This window comes from Phalangium opilio, unplaced genomic scaffold (genome assembly GCF_054372755.1).
Source record: "Phalangium opilio isolate 3A_F unplaced genomic scaffold, DU_Popi_V2 ptg000105l_1, whole genome shotgun sequence".
NCBI classification, from domain to species: Eukaryota; Metazoa; Arthropoda; class Arachnida; order Opiliones; family Phalangiidae; genus Phalangium; species Phalangium opilio.
In genome coordinates this window covers 3,658,594-3,680,931 of record NW_028324207.1, presented here as the reverse complement: position 1 = coordinate 3,680,931, position 22,338 = coordinate 3,658,594, and the positions used below count along the sequence as shown (strand labels likewise).

The window sequence follows — 22,338 nt, the reverse complement described above, 5'->3', positions numbered from 1 at the left end:
TAACGCCAATGGACAGACTATTTTTAGTTTAAAGGGAGGGTGAAGTGGAAAATCAAGTGATTTTTTATCGATTCTTCCACTAATTATAAGACCAGTCTGCCTAGTTAAATATTCAGGAAATACCTCCAAATGATTTTAAAATTCAAATTAGATTGAGATTTTAAAGAATATTTGAAATAAGGACCTCTGCCCAATTGCGTAACGCCCTATATTCTTGTTAACAAAATTCTCGTGGCACGCTCCATGCCTAAACAAATTTATCGCAACTTTTGAAAAATATTGAACATTTTTTAAATCTTCAAAATGTATACACAGTGAATCTTGCATTCAACGCTCAGTTTTAAATTTTAGTTACGTATTTTCCCTGTTAACGGAAATCATTCTATTTGTTACAAACGAGGACGAATTACTAATTATTCTAAAAAAGCGTTTCAGACACCAGAGACCTGCACGGGCCGAGTTTTTCAGGCCCGACCCAAGCCCGGCCCGGTTTTAGAATTTTGAATAAGCCCGAAACCCGGCCCGAGTCCGAGTACATAGTTGGTTTTTCGGCCCGGTCCGGCCCGGCCCGTTACATGCATTAACCAAGCCCGGCCCGGCCCGACACATTGAATGAATTGAACAGGCCGGGCCCGGCCCGTTACACGTAGTTCAGTTGTAATTTTTATTTTTTTTCACATAAAATCAATGATTTGAATTCATATTTGCATTAGCGTCGTGTATTATTCATTTCTTTTGATAATTGTTCGTTACATTTGTTCTTAGAAGCTAATACTCATTTAAATTATCTTTCATTTGAACTTTGGATTAAATGAGAATCATGTTCGGCCCGGCCCGGCCCGGCCCGTTAACTTCCAAAATTTTAAAAGCCCGGCCCGGCCCGTTAATTTCCAAAATTTTAAAAGCCCGACCGGCCCGGCTCGATACAATTTTCAAAAGTGGAAAGCCCGGCCCGTGCAGGACTCTGTCAGACACCAAAAATAATTTTTCCTCGGGAAACTACAAATGGTGTCCTATAAATACGGAACTATTACCTTTAATTTGAAATTATTGCTGGAATATTCGTCAAATTTAATAATAAATATTCTAATTACGTATCAAACAGTGAAGTTTACGGCCAAATTGCATGCTAGAAATTAACGTAGCAAATTCCAACCAAACCAAGCATTTAAAGTAAATATTTTGCGCATTACAATAACATAATCTTTTTTTTTGAAACTTCGAAAATACTCATAAAAAATGTTCATAATATTATTTTATGTTTTTCTGATTCAAAATTAATTATTGAACAAAAAATCCAATTCTTATTATAATTAGTATATATAATTCTTCAATAAAATTATTAATCATAATTTTTGGCATCGTTAAATTACTGCGCCGCAAAAGATGTGATGCACAGCGGTCCATTTGGGGATAAGACATAATTTGAAACCTTGAATACGTTGAATCACATGTGAAGGTTAGAAGAAATATTTGTTTTGAATAAGGTCTTGTTGACACAATAACATTAGAAACGGACTTCCTAAATGATCAGCGTGGTAATATCTGATATATTCTGGTCAGTGACTACTAAGAAAAATTGAGATCATGCGAGTTCAATTGCCAGTTTGACTCGTTATGTAGCTATAGCGCGAGCAGTTGAGCACGTGATCGAGTGGGACAGCAAAACAGCAGTCGCAAAGGAGAATATTGTTGCTGCGTTCAGTGGAACTCAGCGCTGAGTCATCGCTGTTTGCTGTGTCCTACTAAACGGGATTTTGTTTTTGGATTTTAACTTCACGCTGCTCAGCGCTTAGCCATGACGACATAGCTCACCGGTAGAAGTTTTCCAAAGTTCGCTGTTTTGCTTGGTGAGCTCTGCTGAACGCAGCCATTTTTCTGCTCCAAGTATTTCGCTGGTTCTTTGCTGTAATCTGCTTATTCCAAGGTTATAGCCTTTCAAATCACGCGACTCGCGAACGCAGGTTGCGCGCGCTGTAAAAGCCCATCCGAAGATTTATTTTCTTTATGTAAAAGCGCGTATCGAGGATTAGCGTCGAAGACTGTCGCTTCATAAACTGAAAGAGTCCAGATTTAACCTGATCCTCTACGGGATAAAGCCAGTTTTTGGGCCTAATTCGGAAAATCGTGTTTCAAATCTCTTGAATACTTAATGTGATGTATAGAATATATTTAGTTCTTTTTCAAAGCAGTTTCGAAACTTTGTTTCTTAGATTATTTGTGTAAAAAATAAATAGGGAATTAAAGGAGGAAATGTGTGGGTTTTTTTTTTTTGGTTTCGCTGGTTCAAATATCGAAATTTTAGTGAGAGATATATCGAAGGGTTTTAACTTATAGTGTTAGGTTTCATATTTTTAAACTAATAGCCTATTTTCCTAAACATTTCCTAGGTTGCACTCATGCAATATCAAAATTTTAATTAATTTTGAAAAAAATCTACACTTTTTAAATCTTTAAAATCAGATATTAGAACGAAGTCTATGGGTTCTTAAAGATTCCAAGTACAATTTTACGTATTCCTGGTTTTAATAAGAAAAAATTCAATATCTGAGCCTTCAGTCAAGTGATAACCTCATTCATATTAATGCTTTTTAGTCCTAGTTTTATTCAAAACAGTTTTGATTGATCATTTATGGCCTACTACTACCACTACCATTTACGTTTTGTTAATAGCATTTAGTATAGTGGTTTGTTACTATTATGTGTTTTAAAATAAGAGAAAATTAAGCTTTGATATATAGTTTAGATTGCTTTATGGAACTTTTTAGTCCTAGTTCTATTCAAAACAGTTTTGATTCATCATTTATGGCCTACTACTACCACTAACATTTACGTTTTGTTAATAGCATTTAGCAAAGTGGTTCGTTACTATATTATGTTTTAAAATACGAGAAAATTAGACTTTACTATATAGTTTGTGGAATTTTATGTTGTTTTAAAGTAAAACAGTAAATTAGAGGATTATCGCACGAACATATACGAACTTTGAACTAGATTTCCTTAAACCGACGAACAAATCATTTATCTTCCAGAGTGGCAATTTAGCAACGGTAAACTGACACGAAACAAGTTAACAGGAGACCGTTTTGTAAGTATTTTTACGGGGACAAATGGGTTTTATTCGTTCCCGCAGCGTAATATAGAGACGAAAGTCATTTTAATATCGCTTTATGAAAAGAATACGTTCACGACGCTTAACTGTTACAAATAAAGGGAGCGTCAAACTATTTGTAAAGCGAGCGAGAGAGAGGGTGACAAGATGGGTTGACTCGAGCTTCCCTCTGTCGAGCGGCAATCTTAATCCCCTTGTCGGGCTACATCATTACCGCCAGGAATCAAATGAAAAATGGTCGCCCATTTGACTAGGCTAAAGAAGGAATAACCCCGTTGGACCGCGTTCTTCTTTAATCTCGGGGGTTTTAACGCTACTCCTCCTTTTCACCAGAAGTAGGATAAGGGACTTGAAGTACTGAGCTAACCCTATTCTTCACTTGGCGAAAGTGAATATTCTTGATAACACACCAACGGTTGGCCCTCTGGTAGCGGTTTCTGAATTTTCCCTCCAAAACGTGAGACGCTCGTGGCGGTAGACGGCCGAACTAGTTTCAAGCACCCGCTTCGTCCGTATTCCACGGCTTTAGGTTGAGGGGAAGGGGGTAGGAAATGTTTTTGGAACTCGACCATTTTTTTTCTCTCTCTAGTGTAGGCGCGATGAAAGCGGCATAAAATCCTCAAATTTGTTCACTAGTGCCAGGATCTACTAGAGCTCGGCATTTTCGATCAATTATCCATAAATTTGTCAGTATAATTCGATTTAACATGTAAGTTCTGTGGATATGTTTCGAGAATGGATAAAGATAAAATACCGTGGATAATTGATAGATAATGCCGAGCTCTAGGATCTACTACCAATGCTAGAGCTCTTTACTTCTAGTCCCTTATCCTACTTCTGTTTTCACGTATTTCCATGGAAAAGTCAGCTACGGAAGCTATTTCTAGCATTGAGCCTTCTAGGCTATTGACGAATAAATTTACATAAGCCCTTCGGAAACCCTCAGCCACGGATTTTGGAGTCATCCTGCAAGAACAAAGAGAAGGAACCGCTAATATATTTCGGGTTAAGGGGGTCTTCCATTTTGTACGAATTGCCCTAACGAGCGGTGCTCTTTCGCTTCTGGTCTCCTCTTCTCCTTCGAGTCCAATCAAACTAGCGGGATTAAGGCCCCCGATGGAGCTTCTGTTTTTATCCTTCTTTTAATAACTTTTATTGCCCTGACCGAAATTGGGCTAAGGCTTAAAAACGACCATCTCTTCCCACTATCTCCACTCGTTTTTCCAATGCAAATTTTTTAATCTTGTTTTAATTACGATAGAATGAGAATGAGATAAAACATTCCCTTTTTGAAGTTCAGACTATACAGGATTCAAACGTGTATTTTTTTAACTGTATTTATATATTCTCGAAAGTATATGAAACTATAATAGTGATGGCATTTTTATTCGAAAGTAACCTTAATACATAGTAATTGTACTATTGACTGAACTGCATATACTTTCTATCGAATCAAAAGCTTATTCATCGGTGATATCGTTCAACATGTAGAATATATTATACGTTCAATAAGAAGTGCACGAAGATACAGTTTCTACCATTATTGACTCAAATGCATATATATTCGGTAGGATAACGCTCTACATGTAGCTTGTATTTTAGGCTAAATACCTTGCGATTACAGTTAAATGAAGATACCTCAGACTCTACCTTTATTTAGGAGCAGAAATTAAGTCTTTATACTCAAAACCAAATGGGGACTGGACTGCATAAGGTCCATAATATTTAAGGGCCTAGATATGGCTCGAAAAGGTATTGCAAAACCTGACAGACTGATAATCAATACCAAGTTCTAACCGCTTTACTTAAGCCACGTTCACACTTACATGAAAAACTGGTTCGAAGCGATTCTAAACGCTTCCAAAGTTAAGTGTGAACAAAACTGATACTCGAGATGTTTATTACAAACGCGGTTTCTTGAAGTTGCTTCGCGAACCAACTTAAAGCGGCTTTGGAAGCTAGTTTGTAGTTTTCAGGGGTATTCACATGGGATGAGACTAGTATTAAGGGTATTTCCACCGGCCTTAGCAGACAGCACCAACGATAAGATAAGCAGACAGCACTAACAGAAGCGTCTTAAAGTGTGAACCAAGGCTGTTAAAATCGCTTCGAACTACCAATAGAGAGTGTTTCAAAGCTAGTTGGGCAAACGAGTTGGCCACCGACTCCCGTGCAAGTGTGAACATAGCTATAGGAAGCTGAAATTTACAAGGGACGCTACTCCTTAAGCAGTTGGTAGGACCTAAGAAAGATGAAGTCTTTTAGAATCAGAAAAATATTTATTGCCGTTTAGTCGTAGTTTTAAAGACTTCATTCTGAGGTAATCATCGATCCATTTAAGCTAAGTTTTTTAATCTCGTTTCATAATATAGCAAATCTTTCATTTCATTTCGAGGGGTCTTAATAAAGAGACGTTTACCGTTTCATTTCGGCAAAAAAAAATTCCGTACCCTCTTATCGCCATTTAAAAAATAATACCCTTGAAATACGCAAGGAGAAAAAAGTAAATGGAGAAACTCTCGAAGGACCATTACCTCTTTTATAATCTAAATATAGGCCAACGAGTTCTTTTCCCGGAGCAACTTTGCTTTGAGTAAGGATGAAAAAAATACCGTTATATCTACGTGTAAGGGTGAGAGGAAGAATGCAAAAAAGAAACACGAAAATGACTGACTGTATAAGCCTCAACGGGCCGTTCTTTTTCCATTATAGGCCATTACGTTTTTTTTACTTACCGTTTCGGAACATTTTTACTTCTTCGGCGAGCTGTTAAACGACCCCATTTACGCATAAATTTAAAACCTCGCCCACGTCGAAATGAATTTCATTTTTCTCGATTTGCAAAAGGTAACTGAAGAGAGAGAGGTCCGATAAAATTGGGTGCGACCGAGCATCGAACTTCCAGCGTAATCTCGAGCAGCAAAATAAGATTTATAAATAAATAGCGATATTAATGGATTTCTAAGACCCCCCATCAGAGTCCGATAGCAGCGGGTGCCTTTCTTACTAATGCCCTCTCATTCGTTATAAACACGCCTCCAAATTCTACATCGATCCCTTGTCGTCTTTAAGATTCGTTTACAACTCTCTCCCTATCCTACGATATGAATTTTTCTGGCAGCTTAATCTCCTCGGCTCTGCCATAATTTATTCCCCGCCCCTCCTCTTAAAACTAGCGGTTAAAACTTCAGCCTAAATCCCTTGTTACGCGCTAATTTTCATTCCTTGGATTTAAGCTCAAACAAAAGTAATTAATTTTTATTGTGACGGTTAAATTTAGGCAATCGATTTAATTCATATTTCTATTTTACAGAATGAACGTTTTAAAAATGTTTATGTTATTTTCAAGATGACCTGTTGGCCCTGTAATATTTGGTATTTCTCGATGGTAGGAAAGAAGAGGTTTCAGAACCGAGCACTTGCGCAGTGAACACGTATTCTCTGTTAATATAACCAGAAGTAAGATAAGGCAAGAAGTAAAGAGCTCTAGCATTGGTAGTAGATCCTGGCACTAGTGAACAAATTTGAGAATTTATGCCGCTTCCATCGCGCCTACACTAGAGAGGAAAATTTTGGTCGACATCCAAAAAATTTCCTGCCCCTTTCCCCTCAACCTAAAGCCGCGGAACACTGACGCGGGTGCTTGAATCTAGTTCGGCCGTCTACCGCCACGAGCCTCTCACGTTTTGGAGGGAAAAGTCAGAAACCTCTACCAGAGGGTCAACCGTTGTTGTGTTATCAAGAATATTCACTTTCGCCAATTGAAGAATTTGGTTACCTCAATACTTCTAGTCTCATCTCACTTCTGATATATCAAATTGAAATATACTGTTGTCACGAGTAGCATCACGATTTTAGCAAAGAAAGCAATTTTTAAAATTTATAAAGGCTGGTTTTCACAGACCAAAATCTCACTGGACAGTTAAATTATTCCGCAGAGTTTTGTGGTGAATAGAAAAAAAAATATTTCATGTTGAAAAACTCACCAATCAATTTAATCTCTTTTTAAAAATGATCAGTTCTACCATATAAATAAAGATGAAACTGAACTTTTTCAAAGACGCTCAATTCAAACACATAAATAACGATGAAACCGAACTTGTTTAAAACATTGTTTGGCACTATTTATTTTCAGAAATTTAACTTGATTTCTTTACTTTCAAAAGAAGTAATGGCATCAAAACAAACTTCTTGTGAGCTGACCACACTTACGCCTTAGACGTCACCTATTCTTCGCTTTCTATGTCTGACCACCTATGTCACAGATTGGTGTTTTGTGTGGGAATAACGTAAGACCTGTTGAAGGTGGTGTTGTTGGATCTAAATATGTCGAAATTGGTGTCTCTACGGGATAGACAAAGACAAAAAAATGGTGATCTTAGAACCCAACAAGAGCATATTGTTGTCTTTGTGGAGTGGACGACAAACTGGGCTGATGAAAGAATAGTTTCTTGTAAAACTAAGGATTGAACTCGAGTGTAACAATAATCATAGTGAAATTCAATTTCCGAAATTTCTACGAACTGCGAATGCGGCCCGGAAATAGGGAAAAGGTTTGGCCGCATTTGCAAACTGCGGAAAAGGTCCCTTGGGTTGTTCCAAAAAAACTGACATACACGTCGGGGATAAAACCTCTCCGTGACGTACTACACTCGGAGAGGTAGAAGGTTCTGACTGACTGACAGACTGACGGACAAAAAACGCTCGGTATAAACAGTTTTACCCAGGAACCTGAAAATTTGTAGCCTCATTACTATTATGTAGTAAATGAAGATTATTTTGATCATTGATCTTCTTGAAAAATGGCGGCCAGCATTGCAAAAAATCTTCATGGAATAACGTTCGCAAGTTTTAACCGATTTCACCAATATTTAGTAAAGTAGTTCTTATAGACGAACTTTACGGTTCAACTTGCAGCCATGGCAGTTCGAAAAGTAAAGCAAATGTTACAATGGGTCTCTTTGCTCGTATATAGTATATAGTTTATAGTATACAGGGTGTTTCTGAAAAGTCCATCACAAATTAAGGGGCGTGTTTATGGGACCAAACTGAGCGGAAAGTACCAAAGAACATGGGGTGTACAACATTTTGTTACGGAGATATGGCCTTCCAAACATTCGCCCCTAAAACAAGGAAATATCCAAAAATGAGGAGTAACACTTAAGACCGACTAACCAGCTTGTTTAAAATTACTAGACAATTTCAATAGCCTTTAATCGAACAATTGATTTGTACCTTTACTAATCAGAAGCGTATAAATGAGTAGAAGTATGCCTACGGTGGTAATGTAAAATTAATCCCAAGTGACATGATGTTTCAAGATCTTCCCAGCACCAAGTAAAATGGTTCTGATTGAAGGGACTTTTATTAGCACAGCGTAAACAACGTTATTTTCAGGAATTAGTCCAAATGTCCACGGGCGGCATTACAAAAACGAGGCAGTCTTTCGAATGATACTTGGACATGTTGGAAGATCCCTGGCTTGTTCCTGTTATCTCAAACCGTAAAAAGCTACGCAAATCTTCATCATCACGAACAACACTCTTGTACGTTAGGTATGACCTTGAGAAAACCTAAAAGGACATCTCGAATGTATTTGAAAAACCCATCTCCAATTAAGGGGCGTGTTGTTTGTTTCCAACAGAGTAAACTCGCCCAGAGAACAATTACAATGCAGAGCCACGTTTCGGCGTTAATGGCCCACAAAGGTGGTCCCAAAAACAAGAACAAACTTTAATTTGTTTCGTTCAGTAAGTATTTCATGTGTCATAGATAAAACGCCATGATTAATGCACGAAGAAAATGAATTTATTGACAAGTTTTAACATTTAATTGCAACTAGTTACAAAAATTGTTCAAAGTGTTCACCACCCGCGTTAAGGCACACATTAGCACGTCTTACAAATGATTCCCTTACACGTTGAAAAATGCCTGGAGTTTCGCGAATTGTTTGACAGCCGTGAATTATTCGTCGACGTAGCTCTTCAACATCGGGCACTTCAGTCTGATAAACTAAGTCTTTCAGGTGGCCCCAAAGAAAGAAATCACAAGGGTTCAGATCGGGTGATCGAGCAGGCCACTCCACAGGTCCACCTCGACCTAACCACCGCAAAGGGAAGGTCGCGTTAAGATAATTTCGGACCGCGATGCTGAAATGTGGTGGTGCACCATCGTGCATGAACCACATTCTGTTTACCAAACCTAAGGGTACGTCTTCGAGTAGTTCCGGTAAATCGTCCCGTAAGAACTGCAAGTAAGCCACACCGTTTAACCTGGGCTCTAGGAAATGTGGCCCAATTAAATTGTCACCCACAATACCACACCACACGTTTAAACTGAATTGTACTTGGTGACTTCTAACGCAAGTTGCGTGGGGGTTTAGCTGGGACCATTGATGTTTATTATGTAAGTTAATAATACCATCCCGTGAAAAGTTAGCTTCGTCAGTAACCAACAAATCCCGTGGGAAATCGATATCGTTTACTTTAGCCAGAAACCACTGACAAAACGCCGTGCGTCGTGGGTAGTCCGCTGGATTCAAACCTTGAACTTTTTGAACATGGAAAGGATGAAACCGGTGGCTTCTGAGGATTTTCCACACGAGCGTGTGGTTTACGCCTAATCGGCGACCAACTTGGCGGGTACTTGATTCAGGCTCGTCCTCGAAAATGGTGAGAACTTCGTCTTCTACGGCCTCTGGGATGGCTCTCGCTCTAGGTTGAGGTCCAGCCGGTTGGATTCGTCCATCTTGCCTCAAACGTCTGTCCACAGCCTCGAACGTCAGTCGATTTGGTAGTCGCCTCTGCGGAAATCTTTCCTGATACAAGCGTACAGCTGCAGCGGCATTCCCCTCGGCTAGTCCATACATTAGGTGCATATCCGCATATTCGGCATTTGTGAAGAAAGGCATTGTAACAGACTTCGTTGAATTATGAGTTTAATAAAACAAACACATGTACGTGAAACCTCTTTTATTCCTTTCTTAAAAAACATAGTGCTCTGTTTTAGTGCTCTGTTTTTTAAGAATAGGCGAAGTTCTCACTATTTTCGAGGACGATCCAAAAACAAGCAGCCGCCAATTGGTTTGCTGATTAAGAAAAAACCACACGCAACTTGCGTTAGAATTCACAAAGTACAATTCAGCTTAAACGTGTGGTGTAGTATTGTGGGTGACAATTTAATTGGGCCATATTTCCTAGAGCCCAGGTTAAACGGCGTGGCTTACTTGTAGTTCTTACGGGACGATTTACCAGAACTACTCGAAGACGTACCCTTAGGTTTAATAAACAGAATTCGGTTCATGCACGATGGTGCACCACCACATTTCAGCATCGCGGTCCGAAAACTTGTCAATAACATTTTCTTTGTGCATTAATCATGGCGTTTTATCTATGACACATGAAATACTTACTGAACGAAACAAATTAAAGTTTGTTCTTTTGTTTGGGACCACCTTTGTGGGCCATTAACGCCGAAACGTGGCTCTGCATTGTAATTGTTCTCTGGGCGAGTTTACTCTGTTGGAAACAAACAACACGCCCCTTAATTGGAGATGGGTTTTTCAAATACATTCGAGATGTCCTTTTAGGTTTTCTCAAGGTCATACCTAACGTACAAGAGTGTTGTCCGTGATGATGAAGATTTGCGTAGCTTTTTACGGTTTGAGATAACAGGAACAAGCCAGGGATCTTCCAACATGTCCAAGTATCATTCGAAAGACTGCCTCGTTTTTGTAATGCCGCCCGTGGACATTTGGACTAATTCCTGAAAATAACGTTGTTTACGCTGTGCTAATAAAAGTCCCTTCAATCAGAACCATTTTACTTGGTGCTGGGAAGATCTTGAAACATCATGTCACTTGGGATTAATTTTACATTACCACCGTAGGCATACTTCTACTCATTTATACGCTTCTGATTAGTAAAGGTAGAAATCAATTGTTCGATTAAAGGCTATTGAAATTGTCTAGTAATTTTAAACAAGCTGGTTAGTCGGTCTTAAGTGTTACTCCTCATTTTTGGATATTTCCTTGTTTTAGGGGCGAATGTTTGGAAGGCCATATCTCCGTAACAAAATGTTGTACACCCCATGTTCTTTGGTACTTTCCGCTCAGTTTGGTCCCATAAACACGCCCCTTAATTTGTGATGGACTTTTCAGAAACACCCTGTATAAAATACTTTTAAAGGTCCTACATGCGAAAATCCGTTACACCTACACGCACTCATTATAACGTCGGTACAAGAAAAGACATACTTATAATGATAAACGCCATGTAAAATATACAGGAATATAAGACGAAAGGTTTATTATAACTCGTATTTCCCAAACCGTCAAATATGACGGGTTAGGATTTAAATTAGATCACATATTTGTTTTAGATTACTACAGCCTTGATATATTTGGCGGCAAGAACTTCAACCAAGGAGAAAAAACTGTCTATCTTTTTCTATTTGTATATCGGTGATTTGTATTCTCATCGCGAAACCAAGAGCAATCCATTTCACTGCGATTTCCGAAAACGTTTCGACTGTTTATATTTTCTTTCCCCCTTTTTTTCATTTCTTAGTTGAACATTACTTTTTTTGCCTTGGTGTTTAGTAAAGAAAAGACACGGAATGGTCGAGGGGTCAGACACAACATGGTGCTTTCGCGCACGAAATTTCAGTATATTTTACACACAATACTTCTCACTCGAAAAACATTTAAATACTGGCTCGTTCCCTCGGGTTTTAGCTTGTCATATCATATATTATGAACTTGAAGAGCTAACAAAACTTCTAACTTTCAATAAATGATTCTAGTTTAAACGAACGGTTGTAAATTCTAGAAAACTAGTTAAGCCCGAAACCAAGAAGTAATAATAATAATAATCTATGCTTTTGTCTATGAAAGGATTTCCACACTAAGCCTGTGGCTTGTTTACAGGTGCGTCCCTTTACAATGCATAGAGGGGTGGTGGCTAGTCCATATGTCACAGCTAGCTTACAGCGGCCTATACTAACTATTACCGTTAACCTCTGCAAGTTTTGATGGAAAGGAGAAACCGGGTTAGACCGCAGAATAAAACTCCTTTTAACAAGCGGGGACAGAACTTGCAAACTCTACGCAGAAGGATTTGTTCCCAGACTTTCACCCGGTGCCACAGTCCGGGATCCTCTTGCTGCGAGGCGAAAGCGCTAACCGCTACGCCACCCCACTCTCATTATGAATATGTGAACACTAAATAGATTATAGGTCCAACCATATGAAGTATCTGGACGATCTTACTTCTTGGAAAATAAAATTATTATGCAAGTTTAAAATGCAATGAAACGATGAATAATTAGGGACTAGTCATGAAGCTACAATGGTACAGGCTTAATGGGTAGTACTTTGCCTCCGTTCATACAGTCCATTCTACCAACCACTACTAAAAACTTCTCCTAATAGCGTAGCTGATCACAACAGCAGTTTGTGCAGTTTGGTCAAATTCTGTAAAGATTTGTGACTGTGTATAACGAACCAACATCGAGATAAACCCGTGTCTGAATTTCATCTAAGATATTTTAGAAAGTGTCTTGCCCCTCGAGAATGATAGTTTAGCGAGTAGGCGGTGAAATGATAACAGGACGATATTTTGACGTTTCTTGAAGAATGTTTCGGCCGCTTTTTTTCTCGAGACGCTTTTGAAGTTTTCTGTTTACAAAAAGCTGCGAGCGCCGTGCTGCGAATACCAAAGTAGCAATGTACTGGCTTGAAAATACACGTACGGAAAGGATAGGAGAGCGTGCGCTGCCTTTAGCACGGAGCACGGGGGCGATCGTCCCGGCGATAAGGCTTCCGGAAATTGCGTGCTTTGATTCCACGGAAGGAAAAGCAAATAGAAAATAATAAAGAGTACTTCCGAAAAAATGCGTTTTAGATCGGTGACTCGGGAGTAACTTTTCTTTCTATAGCCGAGGTTTCAGATTGAACTGTGGATTTTAAAACACTTCAACACTGGAAATTACAAATTGTCGGAATACTCAGCGGTTGGCACTGCATTCTCAGACAGTAATTAGAGTTGTCGATTTCAAAATAGTTTCTTATGTAAAATTCTATATTTACATAGTTATGTTTTATTTTTTGGTTTTTCCTTTACGGTGAGATTTCACGTTGAAAGTAAACATTCCTGGCCTCGTTTTTTGTTACACTTAACCCTTCTAGTCTAAAGCACAGAAGGCTCAATCAGTCTTAACCAAATTTTTCAAGGCCGCGTTCAGTCTTGCGTCTCATCTTGATAGCTAGAAATGGGCTCAGATCATGCACACATCGTTGTGCAAGTACCACCGACATGGGTCGCAGCCTTTATATAGTTCCAAAAGTTTAGTATGCTCAGCCTGGGCTATTACGATTATCAGAAGTATATAATACCTCTCTTCGAGAGAAGTGTACCACAAAGCTTAGTAAGTGTAACGTCATTCTTCCCAACGTCGGAACATTTGGAGCAAGGTTACTAAACCGAATCACATACGCGATAAATAGTTCCCTCATCATTACTCTATTAGCACTTAACTACTTGGCAAGACGCGCTAGTGGATTTTCATCCCACCCCAAGACGAGGTTTGTGGGTTGATTGCTACGGCTTTAGTACCAAACAATTATAGAATTTACTCCACAGTGCGATGCCCATCTGAAGTTTGATGAGCGGGATACCAAACAAAAAGGGTGAGCCTGGGAAGAATGGCGTTACATAACTAAAGTATTAAGAGGGTCCAAAGCGTCATCCTTCTTCTATTATCCCCTTCTGCTATTATGTACTTTCGGTTAGTGCCTCGGTCCATATAGTGCTCAGGGTCAAAATATTTAGGTCATCCTTCACAGCTTTGGCCCTAACCAAGGTATAAAGAAACGACAGAATGACCGTTATTGAAATTTTCATTCTAACTGAGATCTATAAAAAATTTTGTTTCGGGACATTTGGCTTTATTACAATGGTGGGCACCATTGAGAATGGATTTTCAGGGTTGACTGTTATTGTCCATATTTTTGGTGTTGGCAGTGGCTGCCTCTACTGTAAAGGTAGGAGTGCACGCATTGAGTGTCTATAAAACATCCAAGCTGCACGAGCACGTTCGCAGCGTGAGGGGGTTTCATTAAGTAACAAAACAACATTCAACACTCAAATAAATTCCTTAATAGAAGTATGATTATGATTAAAATACGATTGCGGGTGACCAACTTGTTATTTGTCGAACATTTATGAAGAAAGAACGAAAATACGGAATCTTGCAATTGTTCCCTGTTTCACCAAACTCGTGTCTATTACATGAACACATATCTTCCAAGTTACAAAAAATAGTTTTCCCTTAAATTGCATTTTATGTCATACTTATAGTTATAATTTAACTTATGGCTATGTAATCGTTGGGCTGCCCAGTTTTATCAGCTCGAAAAGCCTAAGAGCAGCCAAGTATTAGCCGAGATATAGGTTTATAGTCTGTCTTATAGATAGCACAAAAACATCCGCACCAACAACCACGCCAAAGACAACGCCTGGACGGGTCAAAAAAATGGCCTTAACGATTAATGGGTCTAAAAATGTTCTTTAGGGCAGAATGAAAACTATTGTAGATTAGCTTATTCAGTTAAAGTAGACCATTACTAAATATGTATTGTTTCTTTTGGTTTATGTAGAGTTCAATATAGATTTCAAATTACATTTTTGTGCTGAAAGCGCAAAATTATTTTCGTTGGCGTAAAACCACGAAATATTCGTAGGCCATTATGTAGGGATTTTAAACTTCGGTGTGTCATGCACAGGGTCAATGTTGCAAACAGTGGTACCTTTGAAACATAAATACTCTATGGTAGCTTAGCGTAGTAGAACAAGCCTTGTAGTGTACTTAAACCAACGGGTATTTTGTTTCCGGCGAAATCAATAATGTTTGTGAGACGTAGGAAGTGTGGCTCAATTCTGTAATGCTAGCTTCTGGGCGACAAAGTTTGAGGGACTAAGGGACGATTGGAGACTAACCCTAAATCCAAACTCAATTACCACCTATGAAAACCTCACTTTTTCCACTTACTGAACCCTGATTAATCTTATCCTTGCCAAAGGCCCTTGTTGCATCGAAACCCCTAAAGAAACGTTTGTGCACAGTTAAAGAAAAAGAGCCCCGTTGCTTTGGTTCTGTTTAAATTTATACCTAAACCCAAGCTTAGGTTTAATCAAACTACCAAAAAGATATAACCCTGTACAAAATTTAATTTAGTTGCAACTTGCGAGGGCCATCAGGGGAATACTATCATTGTTTCTTGATCGTAAATAGTTACGACCTGCATCGAATACCCTTGTCCAATAAAACCTTTGCTGCGGGGTAAATGGTGTGGGACGCCTTAATATACAGTAGCTGGTCCTTTCTATTCTATACCTTTAACGTCCAGTCTGGAAAAGTGGTACTTCACTGGTCAAATCAAAAGAAACTAATTTATGAATTGGTCGTTAACATTTATGCCAAAGCGTTGAAACCTGTACATCTCTCGGGTTTTACCATGGATTATAGTGAGACTAAAATAGTGAAAATATTTAATACCATCGATTATTTGCTGAAGAATGCAGCGTCAATAATTAAGTAATTAAGTTTGTGTTATTTTTCTAGCTGCCATTTTAAAACCAGGCGAAATGTTCAACACCATTAAGCCCATCTGTAGAACGCAGCGAACCCATCATTTATTCAATCCTAAATTACTGAGAGACAGATATGTAACGTAAAGACAGAACTACTTTAATCAAAATTTCATAGATAAAACCAAAAGTACTCTTCGTTCATAGTTGGAAGGCTTTGGCTGTAGACGCCATGTTAAATTATAAGCAAACAACCCTCCTCTCAACCTCTACAGGAACCATCCAATCAGAGAATTGCTTTTTGAGGTTTAAGCAAGTAGTCCACTTAGCCGTGCTAAACCGTATCGTTACCGTTTTAAGTTCGTTAATCATCCATTACCTAAGTCCGAAAGCATGGTTTAAGAAACGTTATCAGATGGCGTTCGGTTCGCATTTGGATACGTGACGTTACGTTAACGATACGGTTTCACAAGGCTTAGTGGACTACTTGCTTAACGGTTTATAGAAAATGGTACTCATAGTGGTGATCCAAACGTTAATTCTCGATACTAGAGCAAACATCGGGTACTATATTGAGCCTATTCACTCCTGTTACATGTGCTACGGTCGTGAAAGTAATCATACGCAAATCGGGGTCGACACTATTTTGTAGGTAAATGGGGTTTCTCAAAAGACGCGAACAAGCTTCAGTGAATCATACATTTGGTTTTTATCTATGAAGTCTCGCTATAACTAAAAGGCTGAATTTTTGCAGGGATTGCTTTAAATGTATAGATTATTTTTCATTAAACAAGCCCTAAATATATTTGTTTCCGTAATTTTTCAAAGATGCCCACGAATTGAAAAATATTTCATAATGCTGCATAATTTTTCATGTAAAGCGGTTTGAACTGGCCATTGATTATCTGTCAGTCAGTCTGGACTTCTACTTTATGGAGTTATATATTTGGTTTTTGTTCTCTTGAAGTTTGCCATTGTATTCGTTCGACCTTTTACAGATGCCTAGCTAGACGCCTTTCCCGCCTTTTTTGTTGTTCGGAAATCAGAAACCATTGAAACTCTAGCAGAAGTGTTTTGAACTGCTGTCGTTGAATATCGAACCCCGATTTTATCGTACGAAAGCCCGACCCTTCGTTATACTCACTTGGTATGTTAACAAAAATGTTATAAGTGCAGAAGATAATAAATTAAAGACCAGGAAAAGTATATATTATGAGGGAGAACAGAAACCTTTAATCGGTAATTTACTGTATAAAAAGTGGAGATAGGTAAGTGAAATTTTCACTAGGTTAACAGTGAAAGAGCATATACACAATCACAAGTCTATCAGGGAAAAATTTGGCCTGCCTCATCTTGTTTCTATTGTACGTTCACTGTTTTAAAAACGTAGTAATTAAACAAGTTTGGAAACCGAAATTAACCTTTCCGAGTTGAGACGCAATTAAAAGGTTTTTCTCAAATAATTAAAAAAATATAATTGATATTATTTTAATCATCATTAATTTAATTTAATTCTAGACTCGTTTTAAGAAACTTTATTCCTAATATCATTTTAAACATAGCTAATGTTGACGTTTGAATTGAAGCGTATGCATCTTTAAGAATTTTTGGAAATTTAGGGTATATAAGTCGATTGATTCACTATAAATTGTAAGAAAACCTGCAATTGCGTGAACCTTTTGTGGAAGCCCTGTCATTGAGAGGCTAGACGTTTCTCGTAACCCTAGCCGATCGCCGCGTACTTCTTAAACCTAACGATAGAAGTAGAAGCCACAAATTGCTTTCTGCGAGCACGTTTGATACGATTTACCAACTGCGAACGCGGTGACACACACAGTACGTCCAGTGCAGAGACCTGCACGGGCCGAGTTTTTCAGGCCCGACCCAAGCCCGGCCCGGTTTTAGAATTTTGAATAAGCCCGAAACCCGGCCCGAGTCCGAGTACATAGTTGGTTTTTCGGCCCGGTCCGGCCCGGCCCGTTACATGCATTAACCAAGCCCGGCCCGGCCCGACACATTGCATGAATTGAACAGGCCCGGCCCGGCCCGTTACACGTAGTTCAGTTGTAATTTTCATATTTTTTACATAAAATCAATGATTTGAATTCATATTTGCTTTAGCGTCGTGTATTTTTCATTTCTTTTGATAATTGTTCGTTACATTTGTTCTTAGAAGCTAATACTCATTTAAATTATCTTTCATTTGAACTTTGGATTAAATGATAATCAAGTTCGGCCCGGGCCGAATTTTGAAAAATGAACAAAAGCCCGGCCCGTTAATTTCCAAAATTTTAAAAGCCCGACCCGGCCCGGCCCGTTAATTTCCAAAATTTTAAAAGCCCGACCCGGCCCGGCCCGATACAATTTTCAAAAGTGGAAAGCCCGGCTCGGCCCGGACCGGGCTTGAGCCCGGCCCGTGCAGGACTCTGGTCCAGTGTAATACCTCTCCGTGAAATCATTGTCAATCGGAAAGGTACAAATTATTTTGTCAAACGTGGAAAATATTCAACACTGTTCTTATTCGTTAGTACTTAAGAACTCTTTGTTTTACAACTGTTAGGCGTTTTCGATGAAACTAAAAGAGGGTAAAACTCTATTTCCGTTTTTCCGAGTGAGCTTTTGTGTCATGAGAGTAAGCAGAGACGGAGTTGTATAAACTCTCTTTACGTCCCAATAGTGAGGCTTTCCCACCCACCCTTTTCACCGTAGAAATGGTCAATAACATGTCTTTTTCTTGCTCGCGTGTCGCCGTTTCAAATCACGCAATTCGGAACTCCAGTTTCATGATATTTAGGTGAGGTAATATTTGTATTTGTACTATATACTGAAGAAGCATCGGGTGACAAATGCAATTACAAATACAATGTATTAGATTCGTACAATAAAACATTAAGGAATATTCATGTTCTCTCGTACATACACTTAACAGTCCGAATATAAATTAGACTGACAGATAAATTAATGGATAAGTGTAATCAGAAGTAAGATGAGACTAGAAGTAAAGAGCTCTAGCATTGGTAGTAGATGAACAAATTTGAGGATTTAATGCCGCTTCCATCGCGTCTACACTTGAGAGAAAAAAATTGGTCGAGTTCCAAAAAATTTCCTACACCCTTCCTCTCAGCCTAAAGCCGAGGAACACGGACGAAGCGGGTGCTTGAATGTAGTTCGGCCGTCTACCACCGCGAGCGTCTCACGTTTTGGAGGGAGAACTCAGAAACCGCTAACAGAGGGCCAACCGTTGGTGTGTTATCAAGAATATTCACTTTCGCCAAGTGAAGAATTTGGTTACCTCAATACTTCTAGTCCCTATCCTACTTCTGGTGTAATTCAGATTGAATCTAGAGGTGCCGTAAGCATATTTTGATTTTCATTATCTCATTTTGTACAAACACAAAACTTCGATAACATATATTTTTTTTTGTATTGTGAACACGTTGTTTAATGCTTTATGTTTCGGCGGAAGAAACGGAATCACGTGTGCCTCGTTAATTGTGGAAAAGTCGTAAATATTAATTTGTTCTCTTTCGCAGCGATTGATTTTCCAAAGTTCAGGCTCCGATGAAGGAAAATTTACTCCTCCCCCTCGTTCATCCTCGAGAATATAAGGGAAAAGAGCCTTCCTAATCTTTGCAAATTTTCTTTCCTCGGGCCGCCTGCAAGATAAAGACTTCACTAGACAAGATTAATATTTCAAGCGCAGATATAACGAAGACGGGAGAGAGGCTCTATCGATTTTCGTAGCGAAAGTATGGGGACGCGAGATTCGGCTTTTCAAGATAAAAATGTGTCCAATAAAAAGGATAGTAGAAGGGAAAGAGGTGGTATCATAAAGAACGTTTCTTTCCAAGAAAGAATAATCGAGAAGGTAAACGTGGATAGAGCTATTGCTTAGGTGGCGAAAGGGTTGACGCTAAAAATTTAGAATAAAATCAAGGTTTAGATGGCGTAACGGGGATATCGTTATTAGGACAAATTGGCAATTGCAAGCTGGCACAGTCTTAAGGGGGCTTCGAGCTGGCTTGTAAGTCATTATGTCGTTCATCATTGAAATTAATGCTTCGTCTACGATCGTCTCGAATAGCGCGCGACACCACGTGCTATGGAAACTAAACAGGTCATTAAACGGGAAATTACTGATATCTACGTGATGATTATACAGCGGTGGCAGTAATTAGATTTTTTGGTACTTTTAACGAGAAACAGGGGTAAGGTTTCCCGCCCTCCTCCCTTTGCTCGGGCTCCTGGGGACTTACTAAAGAGAGGCCCTCGTCCGGACGTTCCTTCTTCACGCTAATAAAGAGGACACCAAGTGAGCGCTGCCTTTAAGCCACCGATAGGCCTACCTCTTCTCTCTCGCGGCTTATAACGCTTTCCTAAACGCGCCCTCCTACCCCCCCCCTTTTCGTCCCTCTTGGGCGCTAATTAACGAGGTGTGTATTAGGGTTTCTCTTCCTAACACCTAAATAGACTTAAAAGTTTGTTTTTCAACTTTATTCGAGCATACATAATCATTACCGTAGAATGAGATGGGATGGATGGTTCTAGGAGGTGGTTCCGATCTCTTCCTGGCAGAATTAAGTCTTCATTCGGAAGCTTCCCTTATCGTGATTGATACGACCGCGTTTGTTGCGAGCAACTTTGGATGCCCCTTCGCCTTATTAGTGAAGGTAGCTTCACTCGCCCCAACTATGACTTGGGTCAGACTAGCCGCCCCTCTCTCTCGCTTACGTTTTTCCATTTTATCGCGGCTCCTCGATGCTTCTTTGATGTAGTTTGCTGTAATTAATCGAGTTACAATCTGAAACTATATAGCCTCAGCGCCGCCTTCCTTTCTCTTCTTTCCCGACCTAAACAATCCAATTTTATCCTAGCCTGACCTCAAATCTTATTTTACAGCGAGGCCCTTCTTGCCCTCGCAGCTCGCGTTCTAATGCAAGCGAGATTCTCTTTCGCGACATAAGGTGCTGCTAATCCTTAGATAAAATTTAGGGTATCCATCTCGCTGCTATCTTCTATGGTAGTTTTAAACGCCATCGAGGCTTTATATTCATCAGCAGCTTGTTTCTTTGGTCAGAGGGCTTGGCCACGTGCAAAACCTTTCGTTGCACTAAAAAATCTCTGAAGTCTGAATATTTTTGTTTTTTCTCGAGTTTAGCTAGTTCTAGTTGTCTGTTGTACTGCTCGTCTAAATTTAAAATGAAGATGAAGTTTTAGGGGAAATTTGTGTGCATTAAAATTAACTATCAATACCAGTAACGATATCTCAGACTGCGAATTCTAATAAATCTTTTTAATCAACCAGAAACTAAGGCCTTTTGATCTTTGTATGTAACCTAAAAATGTTTACTGAATAGAAATACTCTGCGCGGCCAGCTTGGTTCGTTAAAAATATGAACACCGCATCTAACAGTCAAACATGTAAAAACTTTTGTCTAATTGAATTAAAATAACTTTCATTAACACAATTTTGATCTTTTTCTGTACTAGAGATTATTTTCTTTGTGATTTAATAAGAGAATGGTCTTCTCTCTTAAAGAGGGACACTTATAGAAGTTTCCCTCCCAAGAACCGATAATCATCTGTACTGGAAAACAACGAGGTTAGGAAATCCTTGTGGTACTGTACGCGTTGTTCAAGACAGGTGACTTATGGTTCATATTATCGCGTGCCGTACTATATAAAGAGTCATTTTCATCGTATAATTTTCTCAACACCATGTTCCCACTAAGTCTTCTCCGCGTTTCCCTACCAATTTTGTCGTATATTCAAAATTAGCACAGCAATATGTTCGGTATAACTCACAGGGTTTAACGGCGTTGCATCACGCGAAACAGTGCGAAAAACCGTATGGGAATAGATGCCGTTTGGAAACTTAGTAACACAGTACCTTTGGGTAGTGTTATTTTTGCCTTTACGTAGTTGGCATTGGCTTGAAATTGCAACGTTAGTACCCTACAACCGGCCTTTGTCCCCTATACTAACGTTGTCGAAACAAGCCTATGAAAATGCCTATTAAGGGTCCTCAGTGTTTCCTTGAGAGAATAAGAGAATTTAAGAAGGGAAATAAAAGCTATACAGGGTCATTTTGAAACAAAGTAAGCTCTTTTAGCTCCTTTGGGAATCCCCGTGAAAACTGCTTTACTATGCACTGCGCGGTATTTTCCCTTAAGACTAATGACGATAAGTTGGGGTCTAGACCTAAAAGGACAAACTGTAGCTCGTTAGCTCTACGGAGAATCATGCGCTATACCGGTAGTTTTTGAAGGACTCCCTTCTACCTTCTGACTTTAGAACTCTTAAATAAGTGTATTTTGTATACTATAAACCTTGGGCGGAGCATTTTAATTTCACTTAAGCTTTGGCACGTGCAATTAACCAAACACCAAATACTAAGGCATGTCCGGAAGGACAAAACAGTCGTTATAAAGCGCGTGCTGAGTTTATTTTTATAATATATAACCCATAAAAGCTGAGCATGAGAAGTTTTGGCATTGAATGATATCAATTCTGATCACAAATTGATTTAATTGTTTGTTTTATATATTGCAATGTTTCAAGACAAGTTGAGCGAGACAGCGTGGCCAGGATGTGAATAAGCAGAGAACCAATGAGGTTCAATTCAGGGGTCTACGAAAG

General features: G+C 39.1%; 2 protein-coding genes across 3 annotated transcripts in view; both read right to left on the bottom strand.

Annotated features, from left to right (window-relative positions):
* Positions 1-22,338, bottom strand: part of LOC149625333 (zwei Ig domain protein zig-8-like) — a 198,727-nt gene that overhangs the window by 24,557 nt on the left and 151,832 nt on the right. The window lies entirely within an intron of this gene.
* Positions 8,902-11,635, bottom strand: LOC149625335 (histone-lysine N-methyltransferase SETMAR-like). Of its 2 annotated transcripts, XM_089852143.1 has the most exons (4): positions 10,937-11,635; positions 10,524-10,876; positions 10,155-10,199; positions 8,902-10,031 (listed from the first exon to the last, which is right to left on the bottom strand). In XM_089852143.1, exon 4 carries the CDS (start codon positions 10,020-10,022, stop codon positions 8,955-8,957), a length of 1,068 nt encoding a protein of 355 aa, XP_089708269.1. In that variant the 5' UTR covers positions 10,023-10,031; positions 10,155-10,199; positions 10,524-10,876; positions 10,937-11,635; the 3' UTR covers positions 8,902-8,954. The 2 variants fall into 2 exon arrangements, with proteins under 2 accessions (XP_089708269.1, XP_089708267.1); XM_089852141.1 differs by having other exon boundaries at positions 10,524-11,635.

Coding starts and splice junctions, on each gene's coding strand:
- LOC149625335 (XM_089852141.1), bottom strand. CDS start 10,022: ATGCCTTTCTTCACAAATGCCGAATATGCGGATATGCACCTAATGTAT.